General features: G+C 36.6%; 1 protein-coding gene across 2 annotated transcripts in view; it reads left to right on the top strand.

The window, feature by feature from the left end:
* Positions 1 to 25620, top strand: part of LOC150102826 (xylulose kinase) — a 268998-nt gene that overhangs the window by 25849 nt on the left and 217529 nt on the right. For both annotated transcript variants that reach the window (XM_090398826.1, XM_090398827.1), the window contains exon 4: positions 22466 to 22552. In XM_090398826.1, the coding sequence (XP_090254952.1) occupies positions 22466 to 22552 (87 nt within the window). The remainder of the gene's footprint in view (positions 1 to 22465; positions 22553 to 25620) is intronic.

Raw genomic sequence — 25620 nt, forward strand, 5'->3', positions numbered from 1 at the left:
ATTGAGTATCAGTATCTCATAAGTTATGACCTGTTGAATTAGAAATCTAGTAGACATTTTTAAGAAATTCATAAATAACAAATAACTTACATGACAAATTACTCTTTAATTAATTTTTGCCCAGAATATCAAGGGCATCCTTAATATGAGTAAATTTGGGATACAGCCACAGTCAAATATAACTTCGTAGTTGAGGGCAAACATTTTATAATAAACATTTTGTTGCATAAAACACTTTTAAAACTCTTTTTTCTGGTGTAATGCCGGCCTGATTGGCCCGAGTGGTTAGCGTATCCACTCTCCAGCCAAAAGGCTGCAGGTTCGAATCCCACCATGGGCATGGATGTTTGTGATTGTCTGTGGAAATAATAGTAGTGGTGGTCTGCAGTAGATGGCGTTGGTGTAGTTGCAGTTAGTTGAAGTTGGGGGTTGAGTGGTGGAGATGGAGAGCTGTGGAGTGGGTGCCCTCCCTCGATGAGTCTTTGGACTCCCTGGAGGTGTCATCATCATAATAATAATAAAACCACAAAGATGTTAGATAGAAACTGTTTTTACGAAACTAGTTTCATGAAATACTTTGTTTCACTTCATCAGGAAATAACATGAATAATTAGCCACTGTTATTCCCACCATACACACCTATTAATGGAAAATTTCAATTGTCTAAGCTTGGGAAAATGTGATTATTCCTTTACTTAGAATTTATCATAACAATGATGGAAATGATATGAAATACACCAACATAGAAGACTGTCATCTTTCTGCAGGGAAGAATCTGTACAATAGGTCTTAAGTTGGTCTTGTGTTTTACATAAATGATCTTCTCTCTTAGTGAGAATGCTTCTAGCCAAATGTTCCATTGAAGTTAAAAAAAAAAAAAATAAAAAGATCAAGACAATTAACAGTTATTATAAATTTACTAACTTTTTATAATAGAGTAACAGCTGAGTTGGATAAAGGAAAATTGTAAAATCTCGAATAAAAGGAAATTTTGCAATAAAATACCTTTTATGCAGATTTTACAATTATGCTAAGTCCGATTAAAATACTTGGTGTTAATTGAAATGGAAATAATGTTTTTTTTTTTAAATGCACCGATCGACGAGGGTGGTGGGTGCAGAACATCAGAGTACCCAGGGGACTACAATGTAAGAAAAACGAAGGTCATCGGAACCATATAAGTAGGAGTTTGCTGCGTCGAGATAGGATTTGCTTGGTTTAGTCTGTTCCTGGGAGTTTGAGTATGTTCCGGAGTGGAGTTTCTGTTCATGGGGCAGGAAGTCACGTGGAGTTCCAACGAAAGAGTTCAGACTTGTGAGTATCAAGGTCACCGTAAGCCAAGGAGTTTAGAAGAAAGTACGATGATCGTTAACGGCAGCTGAACTTCACTAGAATCATAGGTGATGAATCGTTATCCTATTCGGAGACCTGTGTTTACAAAGCAAAGGCCAGAAGAACGACGCAACTAAGGCACGTTGTATTAGGAGAAACCAGATGCCGAACTTCCAAGCCATAGGAATTAAATTATCCGCAGATAACAAGAAAGAAGTGTTGCAAATTATGAAAAGGATGTTCAGGTGCAGTGACGAGGTCTAATGGGAACAAGAAGGGATAATCAGCTATAGAGGACCAGACTTCATGAAAAGTAAGAACTTTCCATTATTTAGTCAGAAAGAAACTTAGATTGTGATGGTGGTTTGAATTGATGGAATTGTTTTAAAATTAGAGTTACAGGACATTAGGCCTTGAGCTAACAATTGAATTAATGTAAGAGAAAGCCTAACTAAATTGTATAGTGAATCTACTTGTATTTAATTGTTGTAGCCATTCCTGAGGGCTAAATTTTAATATGTTGACGATCTGATTATATGTAAAGTCAAGAAGGGGGGGGGTAAAATTCTAGACAAGTAGTCCTTCTAAGATTCGGATGATTGTGAGAAATGATCGTATAACTTATATTGAGTTGCTAAATATAGCGTACCTATTAGATTTAAGTCAAATTAATTTGTGTATTTGTTTCTTAGTGATGAATAAATTGTTTTCTTGTCTAAGATAACTTGCCTGATCTCTAAGTCCAATGCACTACTCATAAAATTGAACCTATGTTTCTTAAAGTAGATATTACCATGACTGCAGAGTAAGAAATATATATAATTTGGTATAGGGATAAGTAAGAAAGGAAGGAGCTATGTGTCATAGCTCCTTCTATGACACATAGTGGGTGTTCTATTCTTTGGAGGGAAATACACCTCTTATCCTAGAATTCTGGTGGTGCAGCTGACTAACAAACAAATTTTCCAAAATTTAATTTAGAATAAACACCAGTAAATCAGACAAAGAGATTGGCTCCAGCCCAAGGCACTTTCTTTGTTCTTGACGTCTTGCACATGTCAGCCTTACTAATTGCGGCCACAAGATAGAGGTAACGTAACTGACGATAAGTCAGAAGTATAGTAAAAGTTAAGAAGATAAGTTTCAAACGAAAAAACGTAGAATTTTACAAAGGCGCAGCCTAACAAGAATTAATTAATAAGAATTAGATTAACAAAGAAAACCTAGATTTTAACAAAATGGCTACATGACAGAGACATAGCTAGGGAGGGACGAAGGGAGCGGTTCATCCCGGGTGGCACTTTGAACCTTTCTGAACTTTTGCAGTTAATTCTAAAATACAGTCTCGAGAACTCATTTCCAAATATTATAATACTACTGCGAATTTTCTTCACAATTGCTGTAAGTGTTGCTAGTTATGAGAGGAATTTATCTAAATAAAATAGATTAAGAATTACCTACATTATTATGAAATAGACTGCCAATGTCATCGATGATTTTACTAACAGAAAAGCAAGAAAAATAATACTTTAGAATGTTGAAATTAAAGTTTTACTTCAAAAATTAACATAGTGTTTTAATTTATTTCCCTATATGTCGTTTTGACTTTTTGTGGTATTTTTGGTGTGTATTGAGAGAGGTGGCAAACTCAGGGGCCACCCGGGCGCAAAAGCTCTAGCTACACCACTGCTACATGATAATTTTGCTGGATTTTGCAAAGGCATTTGACAGAATGCTATATGGAATTCTGTTATGCAAATTAGAATGAATGAGGATGGATATGATACTAGTTTATTATTATTACAGGCAACCCCAAGGAGTTCTTAGACTCATCAAGGGAGACCCTAAACATCATGTCGAGAGCTGTTCAGCATTCACACAATATCTATCATATTTTGCTTTGAATTCATTCAAAGTAATGGCACCCACAACACACACTGGCAGCTTATTCCACTCAGTCACCACTCTCCAAGTAAAAAAATCTAGTTCTAACACCCTGGCTAACTTCATTTTTGCTCATTTTCCATGGATGGCCCCTAGTTCTCCCATCACTACACCTGTTCTGAAAACTTTCCTTCGAATTAATCTTATATAAACCCCTCAGTAATTTGAATGTCTCAATCATATCACCACTTTCTGAGTAAAAAACCTAGTTCTAACACCCTTTAAATGTCTGAATCATATCACCATTTTCCAAGTAAAAAATCTAGTTCTAACACCCTTGCTATAACTACACTTTTGCTCAATTTTCATTGAGTAAATGGATGGCCTCTAGTTCTCCCACCACCACACCTGTTCTGAAAACTTTCCTCTGAATTAATCTTGTAAAAACCCCCTCAGTAATTTGAATGTCTCAATCATATCATCCCTTTTCCTGCCTCGTCCATCCTAGGACAGGTTAAGTCCCCTCCTAATGAGGGGTTACTGGCGTATTAATGCAGCCGGTTCACCACTCCTCTGCTGCATCCCCTAAGAGTGATATATTCATGACTATAATCCACGTGTGTTCATGGGGCCGGTTAGCCTGCTTGTGGGATGAAAAATCCCAGATAAACTGGGGAGGGGGGGACCCTGCTGCCCACGCCCATGACTGACTAACTTGGCTATGGCTGAGGAAGATCCTTAAGCTCCTCACGTTGTCGACGGGAATCAAACCTAGGACACTCCTTCCCCAGGCATATGGCTGCGAAGCGCATAGCAACTAGGCTAACCGCACGGCTTCTTTTCTGCCTATCAACCAATTTCCGTAACCCACAAATCTTCAACCTGTTCTCATAAGGTTCATTCCATAGACCAGCTACCATCTTAGTCACTCACCTCTGGATCCTCTCTACCTTCTCTCAATCACCAAGAAGCCCTGGTGCCCAGATCTGTGCACAGTAGTCAAGATGGGGTCTTATCAAGCAGTGGCATAGCTGGGGGGGGGTGCGGTCCACCCCAGGCGGCACTTTGAACCTTTTTGAACTTTTGCAGTTAATTCTAAAATACGGTCTCCAGAACTTAGTTCCAAATATTGTAATACTACTGTGAATTTTCCTCACAATTGCTGTAAGCGTTGCTAGTTATGAGAGGAGTTTTTTTAAATAAAATTTGATTGAATTACCTACATTACTATGAAATAGACTTCACCAATGTCATCGAAGATTTTACTAACAGAAAAGCAAGAAATATAACATTTTAGAATGTTGAAATTAAAGTTTTACTTCAAAAATAAACATAGTGTTTTAATTTATTTAAAACAGTATGTTTTAAGGGGCAGCGAGCTCAGGGACTGCCCTGGGCGGCAACAGCTCTAGCTACGCCACTGTTATCAAGAAGGCTCGATAAAGAGGAACAATAACCTGCTTGTCTCTGCTCGTCAAAGTATTCTTCAGTAATCAAGTGATCTGATGAGCTATTTTTAGCCACTTTTGCTATCTCCCCCCCCCCCTTAACTTTATCTCCCTGTCTACTAACACTCCCAAGTCTCTGGCTTCGTCAGTTTCTTGGAGTATGGTTCCACCAATGTGGTATACTGCTGATAATCTTTTCACCCCAAAATGCATAACCTTACACTTTGCCACAATAAACTGACTTCCATTCTCCTTACCCCAGTCTGCCAATCTATCCAAATCATCCTGCAAAATTTTGACTTGACATCTTGTATATTCACTATTGCTCTACCCACTTTGCATCATTGGCAAATAACTGAACAGTTCCTCTCAGATCCTTTCTTATATCATTAATGAACAAATTTAATGTTAATTAAGTGGATAAGAGGGTGGTTGCTGGAAAGAAATCAAAAAGTATGGAGGGGCAGAAGCAAGGTGAAAACAGGTGACTAGTGGCATGCTGCAAGGCTCAGTGCTGTTTAATTTGTACATGAATGATATAGAAAGTAATCTAAAAGAAAATATTCAGTTGTTTGCTGATGATACAAAATTAGAGTAATGGTTAGTCAGGTTGATGTAAGTGGGCTGTCAGTATGGACAAGAGTTAATGGGTGTCAGCTTAATGTTGAGAAATGTAAAGTTATGCATTTTGAGATAAATAGATTACAAACTGTGTATCACATTGATTGCACTGTATTCCAGGAAATGGATGAAGCTAGAGATTTAGGGGGTAGTGGTAAACAGAGAGTTAGAGTTTAGAGGACATGTTGCTAAGGTAGCCCGTAAGATTACTTGGCTATTGAAGAACATATTAACAAGTAGACATAAGGAAGTTGTTGTTCCTCTTTATAAGGCCTTGATACACCGACATCTGGATTACTGTGCTAAAATCTGGTCTCCTGGGTTTCTTGGGGATGAGTCAGCGGTTGAGAGGATTCAGAGGCAAGTGACCAAGATGGTGAGTAGCTCTTGAAATGTTCCCTATGAGGATAGATTGAAGGTGTGTGAATTGCAGAAGTTGGTTGATAGGAGAAAAAGAGGAGATATGATAGTAACGTTTTAGTTGCTTAAAGGGTTTTATAGGATAGATGCAGGGGAAATGTTTGAGCACTTGGCTGGAGGGTCCAGAACAAGGGATCATCCCTGGAAGTTGAACAAAGGTGTGGTTAGTAGGGGTGTGTGGACTAAATGTTCTGGTTGGAGAGTTGTGAATGAGTGGAATGGATTGCCAGAGTCAGTTGTGAGTAATTTGTCTGTTAATGGGTTCATGGAGAGGTATGATAGGTTGTGTGGATAGATTCCTGCAGGAGACCTGCAGTGAGTCTTCAGACTCCATGGAGGTGCTCATGTAATAATAATAATAATAATAAATTAACTAGGAAGAAACTGATGTTATTCAGTGCCCATCATGGATGACTGAGTGTTCCAGGATTCAGCACTATTTATCTTCTTTCTGTTTTACATAAATGATCTTTTCTCTCAGTGAGAACTCTTCTATTCAAATGCATTCCATTGATGTTTAAAAAAATCACAAAAAAGAAATTTTTTTTTTTTTTTGTGAGAAATAAGACAGAACAAGGTTTTACTAGCATTGAATTTGATGAAATTATCTGAGCCCATTGGAGGCTGGCTTGGAGATCAGAATTGAGGGCAGTAGTTGATGTTCTGTAGGCTGAAGTGAGTTGTGTAGAGTAAGGTATATCAAATGAAAGGGAGCAGTGCAATGTACTGTCTCTGCAAAACTGTGTATTGGTTTGGAGGTCAAGTGAAGTTGATCATTGATGTGCAGAAGAAAGATGGTTGGTGAGAGAACAGAATCCTGTGGAACCTTGGCATTAATTGGATGGTGAGAGGATAAGGAACCATCTACCATCACACATAGTGTGTGTGGGCAGACAGAAAGCTGACAATCCAACTGCAGAAGTCTTGAGACAGTCCAAATGATGGGAGTTTGCTTGGTAAGCCTTTGTGCTAGACCCAGTCAAAATCTTTTTGGAGATATCAATTGCAACCACTTAATTATTATTATTATTATTATTATTCAGGCCTCCATGGAGTCAAAAGACTCGTCGTGGGAGGTCCTTCCTAAGAACATAAAGTCTGTCAAGATTCATCGAGGGGAGGTCCCCCTTAAGAAACACAAAGTCTATCATACCACTCCTTAAACTCTTTGACCGTTCTCGCACTCACCACTCCATCAGGCAATGTATTCCATGGTTCAACCACCCCTCATGCAAAGAAACCACTCCTCACCCTCTTGCTCACAGTTTCCTTTCGTAACTTCGGTGGCCTCTTGTCATCACTCCTTCCTGCTGTTCAACCAAGCAAAAGAACTCTCCAGTGTCAACCCAGTAACCACCTCTCAACAGCTTAAAAGTCTCAATCATATCACCTCTCCTTCTTCTATCCACCAAACTCTGCAGTCCACATTCCCTCAGCCGATCCTCATAACTAACATTGTACAGTCCTGAAACCATCTTTGTTATCCGCCTTTATACCATTTCCACAGTTAATTTATCCCCTTCAAATCCTGAGGACCAAATCTGAGAACAATAGTACAAGTGTGGTCTGATCAGAGTCTTATACAACGGAATGATAACCCTTTTATCTCTGCAGGTCAGTGTCCTTCTCATTATTGCTGCAATCTGCTGTGTTACCTTCACCACCTTTGCAATATGTCCCCTAAATTTCAGGTTTCTATCAATCATCAACCCCAGATCTCTTGTCTCCCCTACTTCCTCCAGTATAACTCCTTCCATAGAGTATGCAGCAGTGTCCCATCGATGTGTCCCAAACCTCAAGACCTTACATTTTGCTGTATTAAACTGATACCCCCATTAATTTGCCCATCTATCTAGCTTATTCAAATTCTCTTGCAGGGCTACCACATCTGCACAATTAGTAATAATTAGTAATAACCTTCCCAGTTTCGCATCATCCGCAAACAACTGAATATCCCCTTGCAATTTACTGACAATGTCATTGATATAAAGGTTAAACAATATAGGTCCCATTACTGAGCCCTGTGGGATCCCACTTGTAACCCTCTGTCTCCTTGAAACTGCCCCACCATACACAGCTCTCTGATACCTATCGGACAGCCAATCATGAACCCAGTTGACTAATCTGACATCCAGACCCATGTGCTGCAACTTAAATATCAGCTTATCATGTTGCACCCTGTCAAATGCCTTTGCTAAGTCTAAGAAAATGGCAGTATATGCCTTTCCCTCATCTAATGCTCTTGTAACTTTATTATAAAAGGCTAGCATATTGCTAAAACAAGAACGCCCCTTCACAAATCCATGTTGACTCTCACAGATAACATTACCCTCACCTGCCCAATGCTGTATATGGTCCCTCACTACTTTCTCCACGAGTTTAACAACTACTGATGACACACAAACTGGCCTATAATTAGACGCTTCCAGTCTGCTACCACCCTTATGCAATGGCACTATCTTACCTTCCTTCCATTTCATGGGTACCTTTCCCACCCTGACTTTCATTGAAAAGCCAGATCAAAGGCACTGTCAGTTCCCTAACACATTCTCTCAAAACTCGTGGTGAAATACCATCCAGTCGCATAGCTTTACTGACATCCAGAGTACTCAGTATTTGAAACAGACTCTCCTCCTGTACCTCGAACCTGCCCTCCAGTATTAAAACTGACTACTCCAGGATGAAATATTCCAATAAAGTGTTCATTGAACAATTCCACTATGTCCTCTGCATCAGTCACTCTATTCCCATTTTTATCCCACAATGTCATTCTTCCACAATCGTTTTTTCTCCTACTGGCCACATAGCTAAAAAATTCCCTAGTATTTTGTTTGGATCTTAGGCCAATCTCTTCTAATATTCCAGTTTCGTCTTCCTTACGATACTAGTCACATCTCCTGGCCTGTGTCTTATATTCTTCATGCTTCTGCTCTTCACCTGTCTCCTTATATCTCTTCCATAGCCTCTTTTTCGCATGCAATTCCTGTTTAATATTGTTTGTCATCCACTTTACTCCAAATTGTGTCCTCTTCTTCACTCATGGTATACAACTTACCATTGCTGCTAACAAATATTCTTTCATAATTTCCCACTCTCTAATGATATCCTGGCCTTCCAATTCCTCTCTCCATGAAACTTCCCCAAGTTGACGTCTTAGACTATTATAATCACCTGCCCTATAATTCTACATACGTTCCCGTCTCTTTGATACTCATGCATGTCTATTCATTTTTCAAGTCAAAACCAAATAGTCACTCTCTCCAGCTGGTGAGAGAGATGTCATCTCAGTTATTATCAACTCTTCTGATGCTGTAACCAAATCCAAAACTCTTGAACCTCTTGTTCCTTCTATTACATGTTGCATAAGACATTTGTCCCTCAAGAATTCTAGAAATTCCATTCCCTTATTGCTACATGCATCTTCCTCTCCCCAATTTATACTACTGTAGTTAAAATCTCCCATAACAATCATTCTTCTTGCACTTGCCAAACTCAACTGTCTAAACATCTCCTGATCCTCACCCTCTGTGCTCCTGGGTCTGTAGCAACACCCCACTAAATATCCTGTCTTGCCCACCTCTACCTCACACCATATGCTCTCAAAATCATTAGTGTCACTGCCTTCCAAAGCCTCCACTTTTAGAGGACATAGGTTGTTTCTTATCATAAGCAGTACCCACCACCATGCTTTCCCTTCTTATCCTGCCGATAAATGCTGTACCCAGCGACTTCTATTCCTCTTATTATAACCTCTCCTGTCAACCATGTTTCAGTGATCCACAGTTAAGATTCACAAAACTGCAGCCAAGGAGAATTGAAGTTGTATTGCAGTATAGTGAAAGGAGCTCATTTGAGGCTGTTTGGTGTGAGATTGAGACTGGCAGAATAAAATATACAGTTGGGTGCTGCTATAGACCAGGTGATGGAATAGATGGTGGAGATAGTATGCATAGGGAAACTGATGAAATGAGTGGAAGGAGGGTAATTATTATGGGGGATTTCAACTATGGTAACATTGATTGGAAGGAGGAGATGACGCATGTGAGGAAGGAAAAGGATTTTATTCAATTATTAAGGGATAACTATCTGACACAGCATGTAATTGAAAATACTAGGGGTGTGAGAGTGCTTGACCTGGTAACATTTTTCAACTATGGTAACATTGATTGGAAGGAGGAGATGACACATGTGAGGAAGGAAAAGGATTTTATTCAATTATTAAGGGATAACTATCTGAGACAGCATGTAATTGAAAATACTAGGGGTGTGAGAGTGCTTGACCTGGTAATAGCATCTGAGAATTTGACTGTAATGAATATGACCATGTTGCCACCTATTGGTGAGAGTGATCATAAGGTCTTAACCTGGGAGGTGGCTAAAGGTGTGGAATTTTCGATTAAGACAGGGTATATGTGGAATTACCGTGCTGGCAAGTATGACAAGCTTAGGAGATTGCTTGGATCAGTGCCATGGCATGTACAACTGCAAGGGCTGGACGTCGATAGAGCATGGGAAGTGGTCAAGGAGCATTTACAGGAGATAATGGCTGATTGTATACCTAGGGTCCGAATAGTAAAACAAGTAGGGGTTAAATGGATGAATAACTCCATTAAGCTTGAGCTGCAAAAAAAGAAACAACTGTGGAGGGAATTTAAAGAAAGGGGTGACCTGCAGGCACATGAACGGTATAAAGTGCAGGCCAGAAAGGTAACGAGTGTGGTAAAAAAAGCAAAAGCGGATTATGAAAGGAAACTAGCTTTGTAAGCAAAAGAGAATCCCAAACAGTTCTTTCAATATGCTGCAAGCAAGAAAAAAACTGTACACGGCAAACTGATTTTAAGGAATGACGATGGTAAGGAGGTCACTAAATCAGTCGATATAGTGGAGTTACTGAGCGCGCACTTTGCAAAAGCATATCAACCAGGTGGTGACATTGAAAAAGTGAAGGAACCATTAGTTTATATGGGAATAGTGATGAATGAAGTGGAGGTGACTAGTTTATTACAGAACCTTAATGTGAACACATCTGTGGGATTGGATGGTATACCGGCACGGGTCTTGCGTGAAGCGGCTGAAGAATTATCAATGCCCTTGACCATGTTGTTTAATCTGAGTCTCAGGTCTGGCTTAGTCCCGAAGGTGTGGAAAGAGGGGAAAATAGTTTCACTACATAAAGGAGGATCCAAGACTACGGTTGCAAATTACCGACCGATCAGCATATCAGGAGTCGTTGTCAAGGTCTTAGAGAACGTAGTCAGGGGAAAAATACAGGAATGGATTGATGAAAACGAGATACTGTACAGGGGACAGCATGGCTTTGTGAAGGGTAGATCATGCTTCAGTAACTTGCTCAAGTTTTATAACAAGGTGACGGTTGAACTGGATAAGGGAAATGGGTTTACAGTGATACTGCTGGACCTGGCAAAGGCATTTGACAGGATACCACATGGAATACTAATCCGTAAACTACAACATATAGGAATGGATATAGGGTTGGTGAGATGGATAGGTGGTTGGTTGATGGAGAGGTATCAAAGAGTAGTTTATTCAGGAGTAGAGTCCAAAAGACGGCCTGTGACTAGTGGTGTGCCGCAGGGTTCTGTTCTTGGACCACTGCTGTTTAATCTGTTCATTAACGATATAGGGAAGGATCTAAGTGGAACAATTCATTTGTTCGCTGATGATGCAAAGTTGGGTAGGGCAATAGTGAATGCAGAAGATGTCAAAGTCTTACAGGATGACTTAGATAGATTAGAGTTCTGGGCTAAGGAGAATGGATGTCAATTTAATGTGACAAAATGTAAGGTTATGCATTTTGGGGTGAAAAGATTAGCAGCAGTATACCACATTGGTGGAACTGTACTCCAAGAGATTGATGAGGCCAGGGACTTGGGAGTGTTGGTGGATAAGGAGATGAAGTTTGGGGGGAACACTGCAAAAGTAGCTAAATCAACTCATCAACTCACTTGGTTGTTGAAAAATACCTTGACGAGCAGAGACAAGCAAGTTATTGTACCTCTGTACTGAGCCTTGATAAGACCTCATCTTGATTACTGTGCCCAGATTTGGTCACCTCGGTTCCTTCTTGATGTGGAGGAGGTGGAGAGGATCCAGAGGCGAGTGACTAAGATGATAACAGGTCTATGGAATGAACCATATGAGAACAAGTTGAAGATTTGTGGGTTGCAGAAACTAGTTGATAGGCGGAGGAGGGGAGATATGATTGAGACATTCAAATTGCTAAAGGGATTCTATAGGATTAATTCAGAGGATATTTTTGAAATCAGAACTGGTGGTGGGAGAACTAGGGGACACCTATGGAAGCTGGGCAAGAGTGTGGTTAGCAGGGGTGTTAGAGCTGGGTTCTTTACTTTTAGAGTGGTAAATGAGTGGAATAAGCTGCCAGAGTCTGTTGTGGGTGCTATGACGGTGAACGAGTTCAAGACAAGTTATGATAGATACTGTGAGAATGTAATCGCATAGTTGTGTGGACATGATGTTTAGGGCTTCCCTCGATGAGTCTAAGGACTCCTGGAGTCGCCCGAAATAATAATAATAATAATAAAAACTTCTACATCATGGCATTTGTCCAGAGATGGGTGATGTGTGAGTAGATCTCCTGTTGACCAGCATGCCAGAATCCATACTGGTGGTTGTTTATTAGCTGGGTGCCTTCAAGGTAGTGTAGGAGTTAGGAATTGATGGTTTTCTCCATCACTTTAGGTAGGACTGAGGTGAGTGAAGTGTGGCGGTAGTTAGATGGCGGTGTTTGTCACCCTTCTTGGGAATGGGTTGAATATAGGCCAATTTCCAGGCTGTGGGATAGATACCAGTGGAGTAAGAAAGTATATACAGGCAGCATAGAATAAGGGTCAGTTCTGGTGCACAAACCTTCAGGATAATTTGAGGAATGTATTGGGGTTAGGAGACTTTTTTTTTTATGTGTTTAATTTAGACAACAGTTTTCTGATCTCTTTCTGGTAAAAGGATATAGGGTGCATTGTATATTGGGCAGCTAGAATGGTTGGGGGTTATTTACCGTTATCAGTTATGCATGCATTGGAAGCAAAACGTGAAGCCAGGAGATTGGCTTTTTCTGTGGGTGATGATGCAATAGAGCCATCTGGGTATGATAGGAGTGGGAATAGTGTTGGGTAAAAGTTATGGTCAATTACTTCGGAAGAGACCAAAATGCTCGGCAGCTGAGCCTTTTGGTCTCTTACCAAAGGTTGCAAGTTTACTGCTTTTTGCTCTTTCAAACTCTGTTTTGGAAGCACTGATAGCTTTCTTGTATCTATTTTGGGTATAGGCACTAAAGGAGGATGGGGTTCTTGATGTATGCCAGTTGTGGTATGCTTAATTTTTCATTTGTAGCCTTGCCATATCTTTTGGAGAACCAGGGTTTAGTTAGAGGATGGCAGTTCAGAGCAGTGTGGGGAATGTATGTTTCCATGCCAATGAGGATTACTTTGGTGATACGTTTAGTGCATATGTTTGGATTAGAAGACCAGAAACAATGGTCCAACCATGGGAATGAGGCATAGAAGTCACAGAGGCTGTCCCACTTGGCAGTGATATAGTGCCAAACTACTCTTGTATGGGAGTGGCTGTGTAAGTGTTGTTGTATGAGGAAGGATATGATCACTAGATTGTGGTTGGAATATGATCCTGGCAATGATGCTACAGGTTAACTTGCCTCATCTTCCTCAGAATCTCTGTAGTCATTTGGTCATTTATTTTATTTCTTACCAGGGCTGCATTTATACTTTTTGAGGCCCTAGGTGCAACATCATAATGACGCCCCAAAAGAACAAGTCTATTTCAGTTATTCAAATTCATGCTTTTTTTTTTATTTATTGAAAATAAAAGTCGACATTTTCATAACTCATTTTAATAAACTAAAAATAACAGAAAATTGGTATACATATATATTTGCATTTAAAAAAAAAATTATATATATATATATATATATATATTTTCCTAACGTAGAAACAATTCTAAAAATATTTTTGAGGATACCTATTTCAAATGCAAGTGCTGAATGCTGATTATATATGAACTGATATATATATATATATATATATATATATATATATCAGTTCAAATTTAAATTAAAAAAGAAAAAAATAATAACTAAAAGTTTTTTTTTCTGGCTTTGGTTTTAGCAAATATATCTAAGATGATATCATAATTAATCGAGTCTATTACATCTGATTCAATGCATATCAATAACGACAGGTCACTTGTTTTATTTTGGTGCAAGTTGCTTCTTAAATTTTTTATTCGTTTCAACACTGAAAATCAGCATTCAGCACTTGCATTTGAAATAGGCATCCTCAAAAATATTTTTAGAATTGTTTCTACGTTTGGAAAAGTAGACCTTAACCCATCGTTTATAAATTTGTACATATTTTAATTAAAAATTTTTCTTCCTTTATCATTATTACAAATTGCTTAGCTTCACCAATAAATTTTTTTGAATCAATATCAGCCCCATAAGATTGTAAAATTTTGTTAATACTAGTCTTGTATACATGTCTTTAGCTATATCTTTCTTCAAAAAAATGCCAAACATATCTGTCTAAATAGCTTTTTGCTCTTTCATTAATTTCCAAAATTAGCTTATCGCAAAGAAGTTAAAAGTATTAACAATGAAATTTTCTTTCCCATGTAATATACGAGTAATCTCATCATTAGACTGAAATTTCATGAGACATTTTTTTCGTTTTTTCTCTTTCCTTCTCATCCTTAAATTTTGTTTCATCTGTTAATAAATTCGCTTCTTCATTTAAAGTAGCAAAAACTATTTCTTATATCTTAAATAAAGCCAACTAAAGACTAATGAATTATTAGCTAAAAACAAATCCATATCGGGATCTTGAAGAGATTTACTAGTATATGGCATTTATTCGTTGTAAAATTTTGTCCCACACAACTGTTAAAATTGCTGTTTCTGAATTGTCAAAATGATCAGCCAATGATGAGTTCTAATTTAGAAATAGGTTTTTCATGAGGAGAAATGGATACTTCGAGTAATGCCTCTTTAATTTGTTTATATCCACTGTTTCAAAGCAATACAGTGTCAGTTCTTGTGGACTACCTCGTTTCACTTGATCTTTTAACTGTTCAGGATTTTTTTTTTCTAAATTTTTAAGGAGTATACTCCATCTTCTTGTTGGAGATGAAAAGTAATTATGTACATTTTGAATAAAACAAAAATACTGCACTACTTCTGGACAAGATTCCGCGGCATAGTTGCCAATTCAGTTTTAATGGATCAAAACCTCATCTGCATTCTACTTTTTATCATGCAATTACCCCCTTCGCTGTTAATCCCTGAACGGTGATTTTAGAGCTGTTAATGGATTAACTGTGATGGAACAACCTTTGACTTTACGTGTACTGTGTTACTTGGAATTTCCTTTACTGTCCTATGATCAGTACCGTAACGAGGGCGTGGTGAAAGAGGCGCTTGCTACGGGCACAACTGGGTTTGGGGCGCAAAATGTAAAAAATAAAAATAAATAAATAGATATAAAAGTCTGCTATTTTATATTGTATTTTTAAATTTTGGCAACACGGCGTTTTAGACACGCAAATTCTGCACCACACTGCAACTCATTTTCATGGGGTTAATAGTAATTATGTAACATATTGCATTTAGTAAAATTTAACTTGTTACATTTCAATTTTACAAAATTTTTGTCATTTTTGGGTTGCGAGGGAGGGGGGGGAGAGTTAGACACTTACCACAGGTGCTTCATACCCTTGTTACTGTACTGCCTACGATATTTGATTTTTTTTTCCTGCACAATTATTTTGTCTTTTCCCAAAAATAAAAACGAATTTCACATGTGCAAAAATAATCAATTCTGAAATGATCAGAGATCAGCCTTTGCAATGAATCTATTTAGGAATAGTAAATTTGCTGCCTTTTATTCTTCACATCAGTGTCACGGAACAAGACAACTTTATGTTCTTTCACGTTACTGACAATATAGAAGAATTTTTTTTTGCGAATTTTCAAATGTTTGTTTCATTTAAAATATTGTTTCAAATATTTATTTTTTTAAATAACATTTATTGAAATAAATATAACAATCTGCTTTCTTTCCTTGCAAAATACCATTATATGGATCGTAACATTTTAATTTTTGGAGCTTTTTTTTTTTTTTTTTTTGTGAACAACAAATGATGTTAAACTGCATTACTTAGGGTTTCCGATTGTGAGTCTTTTTAATATCAAAAATTTATATCCAATGGTATTTTATCAGAGATTCTTCGCCTTTGTCTTTTGCTTAAAACTGCAACAGATTTTTTTTTTTTTTAGGATCTGCATTACTATAATATCCAGTGTAACCACTAGATATGCTGAAAATATAACATAAAGGATATCCTATACGAAATAATTCAAAATTTATGTCATTTTGAAGTAGAAATTTCAGTAGTGTTATTTTTGTTATTTATTTATTTATTTTTTTAATTCTAAATATTACTACATCTTAGTAATATCCATAATAATCCCTTTAGCTGGAGGAAAAGCTAAAATTAGATTACTCTCACTGCTATTGAGAAAGACGAGAGAAAGTTTCCATAGAAATCACCCTAAATTGCTTAGCTGCAGTGCAGAATACATCAAGTTGTTGATTACTGACATGCTAACACAGAAATACTGACATATCTTTTACAGGTTGATACAACAGTTATACCAAAATGATTTCTTAATTTATGGTGATCAGTTTCATTTTTATTATCGAAAAATATAAATAATTTGATACAATTATCTTGAAAAAAAAAATTTGAAGTATTTAAAAGAAAAGGCGCATATGTATTATATAATCATTTATGTTTTTTTGAGGAGGGAGAGAGGGTTATAGACCTATTCCTTTCTGCTCGAGTAATAGTCCATAAGCTAACGAAAATTATTGAGAAAGTGAGAAACGAACATTTTTATAGGATGAAACTGTTAATTTATTTAAGTTTGATAATTTTCCCCAATATTACATAATTTAATGATTTATACTTATCAGGAAATAATATAAATGAAAAAATATACAAAATTTGCTAATTTATAATTATAATTATTATTATTATTTCGGGCAACTCCAAGGAGTCGACAGACTCATCGATGAAGGCCCTAACATCATGTCAAGAACAACTATTCGACATTCACACAGTATCTATCATACCTCTCCTTGAACTCATTCACAGTCATAGCACCCACAACAGACTCTGGCAGCGTATTCCACTCATTCACCACTCTCCAAGTAAAAAACCTAGCTCTAACACCCTTGCTAACCACATTCTTGCCCAGCTTCCATGTATGGCTCCTAGTCCTCCCATCACCAGTCCTATTCTCAAAAATATCTTCTGAATTAATCTTATAGAAACCCTTCAGTAATTTGAATGTCTCAATCATATCACCCCTCCTCTTTTAAATACTTCAAAAAAAAAATTTGAAGTATTTAAAAGAAAAGGCGCATATGTATTATATAATCATTTATGTTTTTTTGAGGAGGGAGAGAGGGTTATAGACCTATTCCTTTCTGCTCGAGTAATAGTCCATAAGCTAACGAAAATTATTGAGAAAGTGAGAAACGAACATTTTTATAGGATGAAACTGTTAATTTATTTAAGTTTGATAATTTTCCCCAATATTACATAATTTAATGATTTATACTTATCAGGAAATAATATAAATGAAAAAATATACAAAATTTGCTAATTTATAATTATAATTATTATTATTATTTCGGGCAACTCCAAGGAGTCGACAGACTCATCGATGAAGGCCCTAACATCATGTCAAGAACAACTATTCGACATTCACACAGTATCTATCATACCTCTCCTTGAACTCATTCACAGTCATAGCACCCACAACAGACTCTGGCAGCGTATTCCACTCATTCACCACTCTCCAAGTAAAAAACCTAGCTCTAACACCCTTGCTAACCACATTCTTGCCCAGCTTCCATGTATGGCTCCTAGTCCTCCCATCACCAGTCCTATTCTCAAAAATATCTTCTGAATTAATCTTATAGAAACCCTTCAGTAATTTGAATGTCTCAATCATATCACCCCTCCTCCGCCTATCAACCAATTTTTGCAACCCACAAATCTTCAACATGTTGTCATAAGGTTCATTCCATAGACCTGCTATTATCTTGGTCACTCGTCTCTTGATCTCCTCCACCTCCTCCCCATCAAGAAGAAACCCTGGCACCCATATCTGGGCACAGTTGTTCAGATGGGGTCTTATCAAGACTCAATACAGAGGAACAATAACTTGTTTGTCTCTGCTTGTTAAAGTATTTTTCAGCAACCAAGTGATTTGATGAGCTGATTTAGTCACTTTTGCAATGTGCCCCCTAAACTTCAACTCCCTATCAACCAAGACTCCCAAATCCCTGGCCTCATCAATCTCCTGGAGTACGGTTCCACCAATGTGATATACTGCTGCTAATCTTTTCACCCCAAAATGCATAACCTTACACTTTGCCACATTAAATCGACATCCATTTTCCTTAGCCCAGTCCTCCAACCTATCCAAATCATCTTGCAAAATTTTGACATCCTGTGCACTCACTATTGCTCTATCCAACTTTGCGTCATCGGCAAACAAGTGAACACTTCCTCTCAGATCCTTTCCTATATCGTTAATGAACAAATTGAAAAGTAGTGGTCCAAGAACAGAACCCTGCGGCACACCACTTGTCACAGGCCATCTTTTGGACTCTACTCCTGAATAAACCACTCTCTGATATCTCTCCATCAACCACCCTCTTATCCATCTCACCAACCCTATATCCATTCTCATGTGCTGCAGTTTACTGATTAGAATTCCATGTGGTATCCTGTCAAAGGCCTTAGCAAGGCCCAGTAGAATCACTGTAAACCCATTAACCTTATCCAGTTCAGCCGTCACTGTGTTATAAAACGTGAGCAAGTTACTGAGGCATGATCTACCTTTCACAAAACCATGTTGTCTCCCATACAGTATCCCATTTTCATCTATCCAATCCTGTATTTTTCTCTTGACTAATTTCTCCAAGACCTTGACAACGATTCCTGATATGCTAATCGGTCGGTAATTTACAACAGCAGTCTTGGAACCTCCTTTATGCAGTGGAACTATTTTCCCCTCTTTCTACCCCCTCAGGACTAATCCAGACCCGAGACTCAAATTAAACAGAATAGTCAAGGGCACTGATAATTCCTTAGTGGCTTCACGTACGACATGAGCTGGTATACAATCGAATCAATACACAGATGTATTGACATTCAGGTTTTGTAATAGACTACTCACCTTCAATTCCTGTATAATCTATTGGTTCATTCATTCCTGCAATATCACCACCTGGATGATATATTCTTGCAAAGTGCTCGCTCAGTAATTCAACTATATCAACTGTTTCGGTTACCTCCCTAGGTAACCGAAACAGTTGATATTCTTTAAAATCATTCTGCCATATACATTTTTTCTTTTACTTGCAACATATCGAAAAAACTGTTTGGGATTCTCTTTAGTCTGCATGGCTAATGTTCTTTCATAACCTGTTTTTGCTTTTCTTACCACACTCGTTACCCTTATGGCCTGTGCTTTATACCATTCATTTGCCTGCCGGTCACCTTTCTCCTTAAATTCCCTCCATAGTTGTTTCTTTTTTTGCAGCTCAAGCTTAATGGTGTTATTCATCCATTTAACCCCTACTTGATTTATTATTCGGACTCTAGGTATACAGTCAGCCATTGCCTCATGCAAACACTTCCTAACCACCTCCCATGCATTATCAACATCTAGCTCTTGCAGTTTTACATGCAATGGCACTGAACCAATGAAACTCCTAAGCTTGTCATACTTACCAGCCGGATAATTCCACATGTACCCTGTCTTAATTGTAAATTCTACACCTTTAGCCACCTCCCAAGTCAAGACCCTATGATCAGCCTCACCAATTGGTGGCAACGTGGTCATATTCGTTACAGCCAAATTCTCAGATGCAATTACTAGGTCAAACACTCTCTGATCCCTAGTATTTTCCATTACATGTTGTCGCAGGTTTAGGAGGTTTCAGACGTTTAGAGATTTTGTTGATCGAGTAGAAGACTTTAAGTTTTGTTAGCTAAGCAATCATGCTATTTTATCTATGAACGATTGTATATATATGGAAGGATCACTATTCCTTTGTATTCTTGTTTTGTTTTTTCTTTTTTTCTTTTGATTGTTTTGGAGGTTGAAATAGAATTGACTAATGTTCTGTTGTAGCCATTTTTTGGAAGGACAGAATTATGATAGCATAGTTCTTAGTTTCTTTTATCTATGTCAGTGGAAATTTTGTAGTATCACCTAAGGAACAAACGATGCCCATTTTTTGTGTTGGATGGTGTGTGTGTGTGTGTGTGTGTGGATAGCGTCCTGTGTTAGCTGGTTTCCTGTGGACTGAGAAGTTGAGTGTGTTTTGTTGACATCTCAACTAGTGTATCCAAAAATGGTAAAGACCTATTTCTTTTTAATTCAACTGTGAATTTAATCCGAGGATGAATGTTGATAAGGGAGGTGATGAAATCTTATTATTATGTATTAGTACCAGGCCAGATGGTAAAAATATCAACATATCTTCACCAAATTTTTGGTTGTGTTCCTTGATGTTGGAGGGCTTCTTTTATTTTTTTAGAAGGAATAGCAATGGGCTTTCTATGTTAGCTAAGGATTGGTTTGAAAAAATAGTCCTCCAACATCAAGGAACACAACCAAAAATTTGGTGAATATATATTTATCATCTGGCCTAGTATCATAATTAAGTTTGTTATTGCGAGATTACTCTCACTGTAACAAATTACAGAAAAGTCCTATTGGCATTATGCTATGTTCAAATAAATTTAAACTTTCCCCTAACAAATTATTCCTGCATGTTTGTTATAATGAGTGAGTTGACTATATTTCAACAGTAACATTATTATAAGCAGAATGACACTATCATATCATAAGCCTGATTTGGACTAATCTGTTTCCCCCCCCTCATTGCACTTTATTATTAAAATATAACATAAAATAACACGATTTTTTTATGTTATATTTTAATTTGTTATATTTAACATTGAATGAATTTTTAATGGAACTTGTGCCATTATCACAATTATTATACAGACATATTCATAAAAATATAACTGGTTCAAGATAGTTTCTAGTTGAAATATTTGCAGTAATAAAATTGCTATATTCTTATGAATATGTGCGCATAATAATTGTAATAAAACAGGATAGAGAACAAAGTAATGTGTGAAAATTATAGAAGGTATTACTATAATACAAGATGCTTAATAGATAATAAATACTGAAAATGCTTCAACATTTTCATAGCATTTTTCAGTATTTATTGTCTAGTAAGTACATTAAGGAAGTATTAGGATTTTTTTAAAGTCAGAAATTATTGCGATTAAAATTATTGGAATTTTTATTATTATTATTATTATTATTTCGGCATATAATGACGATATGTGCTATAGTATATGCATATCACATAACCAGCTGTTGTACTTCACTTCCAGTGAAATTTTTTAATGATTTGTACAAAGTTTTGGTGCTTCAATATGCTGGTGAAAGACAAATTGTTACACAGCTTTATTTTACTTCTAAAATATTTACAGCATTGATGTACTTAGTTTCTATTCTTTTAGGAAATGAATGCCAAATTAAATTGCCAAAAGTTCCATTAAAAATTCATTCAAAGCTTATGTCAAGGGTTTACCAAGACAACATGCACGGGGACAAATCAGACCGAAGAAAATTTTTCATTAAAACAAACAAGCTGAACTGGCTCAATTGTATTGATTGCACAAGATGACAAGAATAGCATTTTTCATTTAGGAAAGATTGCAGGTGAGAGAGAATTCAGATCACATGATTGATCATGCCAATGAACTAGATTTATTTCTGTGCTTTGCTGTCTTGTTGAGGTGGTCATCACATAATAGTCAGTTCTCTGGATTGCAGTGTTCTGTTCTCACTACACACAGATAGACTTATGCCAGCTTCTTTTCTTTCTAGACTTTCTCTTTTGCATAGAAATCCATATGATTCTCTGGGCTAGGCAACTCTTTTTTTTTCTTTTTTTTTTCAATCTTAAAGTGATCAGTTTCTGTAATCCTCTGTCCATGGTTACAACTTTTTGTTGTTGTTATAGTCTCAAATAAGCAAAAGTGCAGTGTTAAGTTGTACTGAAGCATTTATTTGAGACAGTTTGGCTTGTTCATTTTAATGCAAAATTTTCTTCAGTCTGATTTGTCCCCATGCATGTTGTCTTGGTAAACCCTCGACATAAGCTTTGAATGAATTTTTAAAGAAACTTGTACCATTATCACAATTATTATACATACATATTCATAAGAATATAGTTGGTTCAAGATAGTTTCTAGTTGAAATATTTGCAGTAATAAAATTGCTATATTCTTATGAATATGTGCGCATAATAATTGTAATAAACTTTGAATACTCAAACTACTATTTGTACAATATATATAATACTAGCACTTGCTCCTCTGGTGCCCACATTATATCATATTCAAATTTGTTGCATCTCTGTTTTTAAATATATACAATAAACTATTCATCAATATATGCGCAAACATTTTATATAAGATGATTCAAGAGAGATAGATGTCCTAATAACATGATGACTGAGTTAATTTTTGTAGTCAGTTAATCAGGTTTAAGACTTATTTTCTCATGTTTCAATAATTAAATACATTCCTTGCAGCAACATGGCAGTGTTTACTGGAAAAAAGGTGCTGAAGAAATACTTGGCAAGCTTCATCCAGATAAATTTCTTTATGAACAACTTCAGGTATGTTCTGAAAGCTATTTCCTTTGTGGTTGTATTGTTTTTATTTCATGATGGACATGCTACAGTTTTTTATTTTTATTTTTATTTTTTTTTTATGTTACTCACACCCCATGAGAAGTTATAAACTTGTCAGAGTAATACCATGCGTGAGATAAGATTTTTTTTCTTTCTTTTTACCTAGTCGAGAAAACCCAGCTCTAGACACTGGACCAAACATGGAACTTTTTCAAGCTTCAGACTTTCAATAAGCAAGGCAGTAGTTTTACATTAGGTAATGAAATTCATTTACCACCTAAAGATGATACAACATCCATGGCTGGATTCAAACCTGTAGCCTGTTATTTGGAGAGCAGATAAGTTGGCCAGCCAGGATGATATTGCATAAGTACATAACAAGATATTTATTTTTCTTGCAGTGTTTAGGCTTGATTGTTTTTTTTTTACATTGGTGTTCTATTAAGCCTACAAGTCTCTCTGAAATCCCTATGATTAACTTAATTAACATTTAATTTATAATAACATTCAAACACTGCTTAGAAAGCCAGTAAACATAAGCATTTTAAAAATCATTATCTGTTTTCCAAGAGATAAGGTAAAAATTATAATTTTCTAAAGTGATAAAGATATCATCATATTCCTTCAAGGGATCTGCAGGATACTATAATAGGACTATATGAAAAATTTGCATTAGAACTAACTTCTTATCGACAGTTTTCTTCCAAATTAGTCTGTTGTCTGTTAGGACTCCATTATTGTCACATCTTATGCTTCGGTCATCTGAGACATTTCAGACTACATTGGTCTACCTAGATCTTGGTCTTCCTGTAGGTCTTTTCCCCACCATCCTAGCATCAAACACTTACTATGCTAATCTTTTCTTTCCCATTCTTATGTAACCATACTTGAAATTAGCTCTCCTCACACATTCCTGAATGCTAACAATGTCAAGTTTCTTTCTAAAATCTTAATTTTTAATATTGTTCTGCCATTGAACTTATTTTATTTTTTTTTTAAACTTGTAGTTCTGATGGCTGGGTTAGAAAGAAATTTGGTTTGAACACTGTCTTGTATAACAGTTAGTTTAATGTTTGACTAATTTCTCTCTTATAGCATAGGATGTGACAATAATGGAGTCCTAACAGACAACAGACTAATTTGGAGGAAATCTGTCAATAAGAAGTTAGTTATGATGCAAATTTTTCATATAATCCTATTATAGTATCCTGCAGATCCCTTGAAGGAATATGGCGATATCTTTATCACTTGCTAGAAAATTACTAAATTTTCAAAGTTCCTGCATACCAGCTTTGCTTATTCTGTTATCTATTTTCTTATTTAATTTGCTATCTTTACTAAAAATTATGTCTAAACATTTGAATTGTTTTAGTTGTTCTATAGATTCAGAATGCAGCCAATGTTTTCACTGTTCCCACTTGTTTTTTTTGTTTGTTCATTGCTGATTTTCATGCCATATTTGTTACGGCAATTATTCAGTTTATCTAAGAAATCTTGCAACCTTGTGCTGTTTGTGCAGAAATAATGTTACGCTCATAACCCTTAACACCTTATGACACATAACCCTTAACACCTTAACTTCCATGGTCATCCATGAAAGTTAAGGTTGTTCTCAGTCAAGAAAGGGGTAAGAGCTAGGTTTTTCTCTCAGAGAGCAGTGAGTGAGTGGAATAATTTGCCCTTAGGGGTAGTGAGTGCATATAGCGTAAATGAATTTAAGGGAAAGTATGATAGCTAGGTTGGGTAATTTACAGCCTCCCTCGATGAGTCCTTGACTCCCTGGAGGTCTCAGATAATAATAATAATAATAAATAAAGAGCTGAGATACCTCTAATTTTGATATCAGTTTTAATGGCACTTTCTTTCCTAATGTTAACAATATAACTGATGAATGACAATGGAGATAGTAGGCATCCTTGTCTTACACCTGATTTTACATCAAACTATCTTCCTTTATCTCCTTCAATTCTAACTGCTGACTTATAAGTTAAATATAGACTATGCTTCGCTCAAAATAATCCCATTTACATTATAATTGTAGTGTGTTAAACAGATTTTCTCTTAGCATCTGCTCTCCAAAAGAGGCTGCAGGTTTGAATCCCACATGGGCTTGGATGCTTGTAATTGCCTTTTGGTGAATTTCATTACCCATTGTTACATCACCTCTTTACTTATTGTAAACCTGAAGTGACTTGAAAAAAAAAGTTCCATGTTTTGTCTCTAGAGCGGGATTTCTGAAATAGATTAAAAATGAATAACAAAAAAAAAAATACAAAAGAAATTAATAAAAATAATGAGTGCATAATCCGTGTTGGTGGGCCTCCATATGGTGAATATATAACTTTAACATTTTATACTCGAGATATCATCTAATGTATATGTGCAAAATTCTGTATGTCCATTTTTTTTTTTTCCCCCCATGAGTTGTGCTTAGCATATCTCAAAGTGTATAACTTTATGCTTACTAACATTGAATTGACAGTCAGTATCATTTGCTCACATTAGCTTATTCATATCACTCTGTGAATACTGTATATCAATAGCATCTGTGATATTGCTCTGCCTATCTGTATTTACAAAATGTTCACTCCCCCCAATGAGTAATTCAAGAGACAACTTTGAACATACACAAAGACATGTTAACTGAAGGTGAGCAAGCCGGTTTCACATGTTGATTATAACATTTTTGTTCTGCAAAACAGGCACCACTCAAAATATTTAAGACATAATATATTGGCCTCATAGCCTTTGTTGCTTCATCATAATACTAACTAAACCAAACCAGTCCTCAATTGCATACTGCAGCATCACCTTAAAAAGGTCGTTCATGATCCATCTGAAGGCATTCCTCTAATCTTTTCTTTTGTTTTAAAAATATGGATATTTTTTGTTTGACTTGTGTTTGTATTTAGCTCACCCTACTCCACCAGCTTTAGAAACTAGCGGAAGAGTTTTCAAATGAAATTTCAGCAGATCATAGAAACTCTAGTTTTTCCCCTTTCAGAAAGCAGATATATAACCTTGGCTATCTCAGCAGTAACAATCCAACTCAT

The sequence above is a fragment of the Typopeltis vanoorti genome, chromosome 10, assembly GCF_054136105.1.
Source record: "Typopeltis vanoorti isolate ZY-2024b chromosome 10, IOZ_Tvanoo_1.0, whole genome shotgun sequence".
Classification (NCBI taxonomy): Eukaryota; Metazoa; Arthropoda; class Arachnida; order Uropygi; family Thelyphonidae; genus Typopeltis; species Typopeltis vanoorti.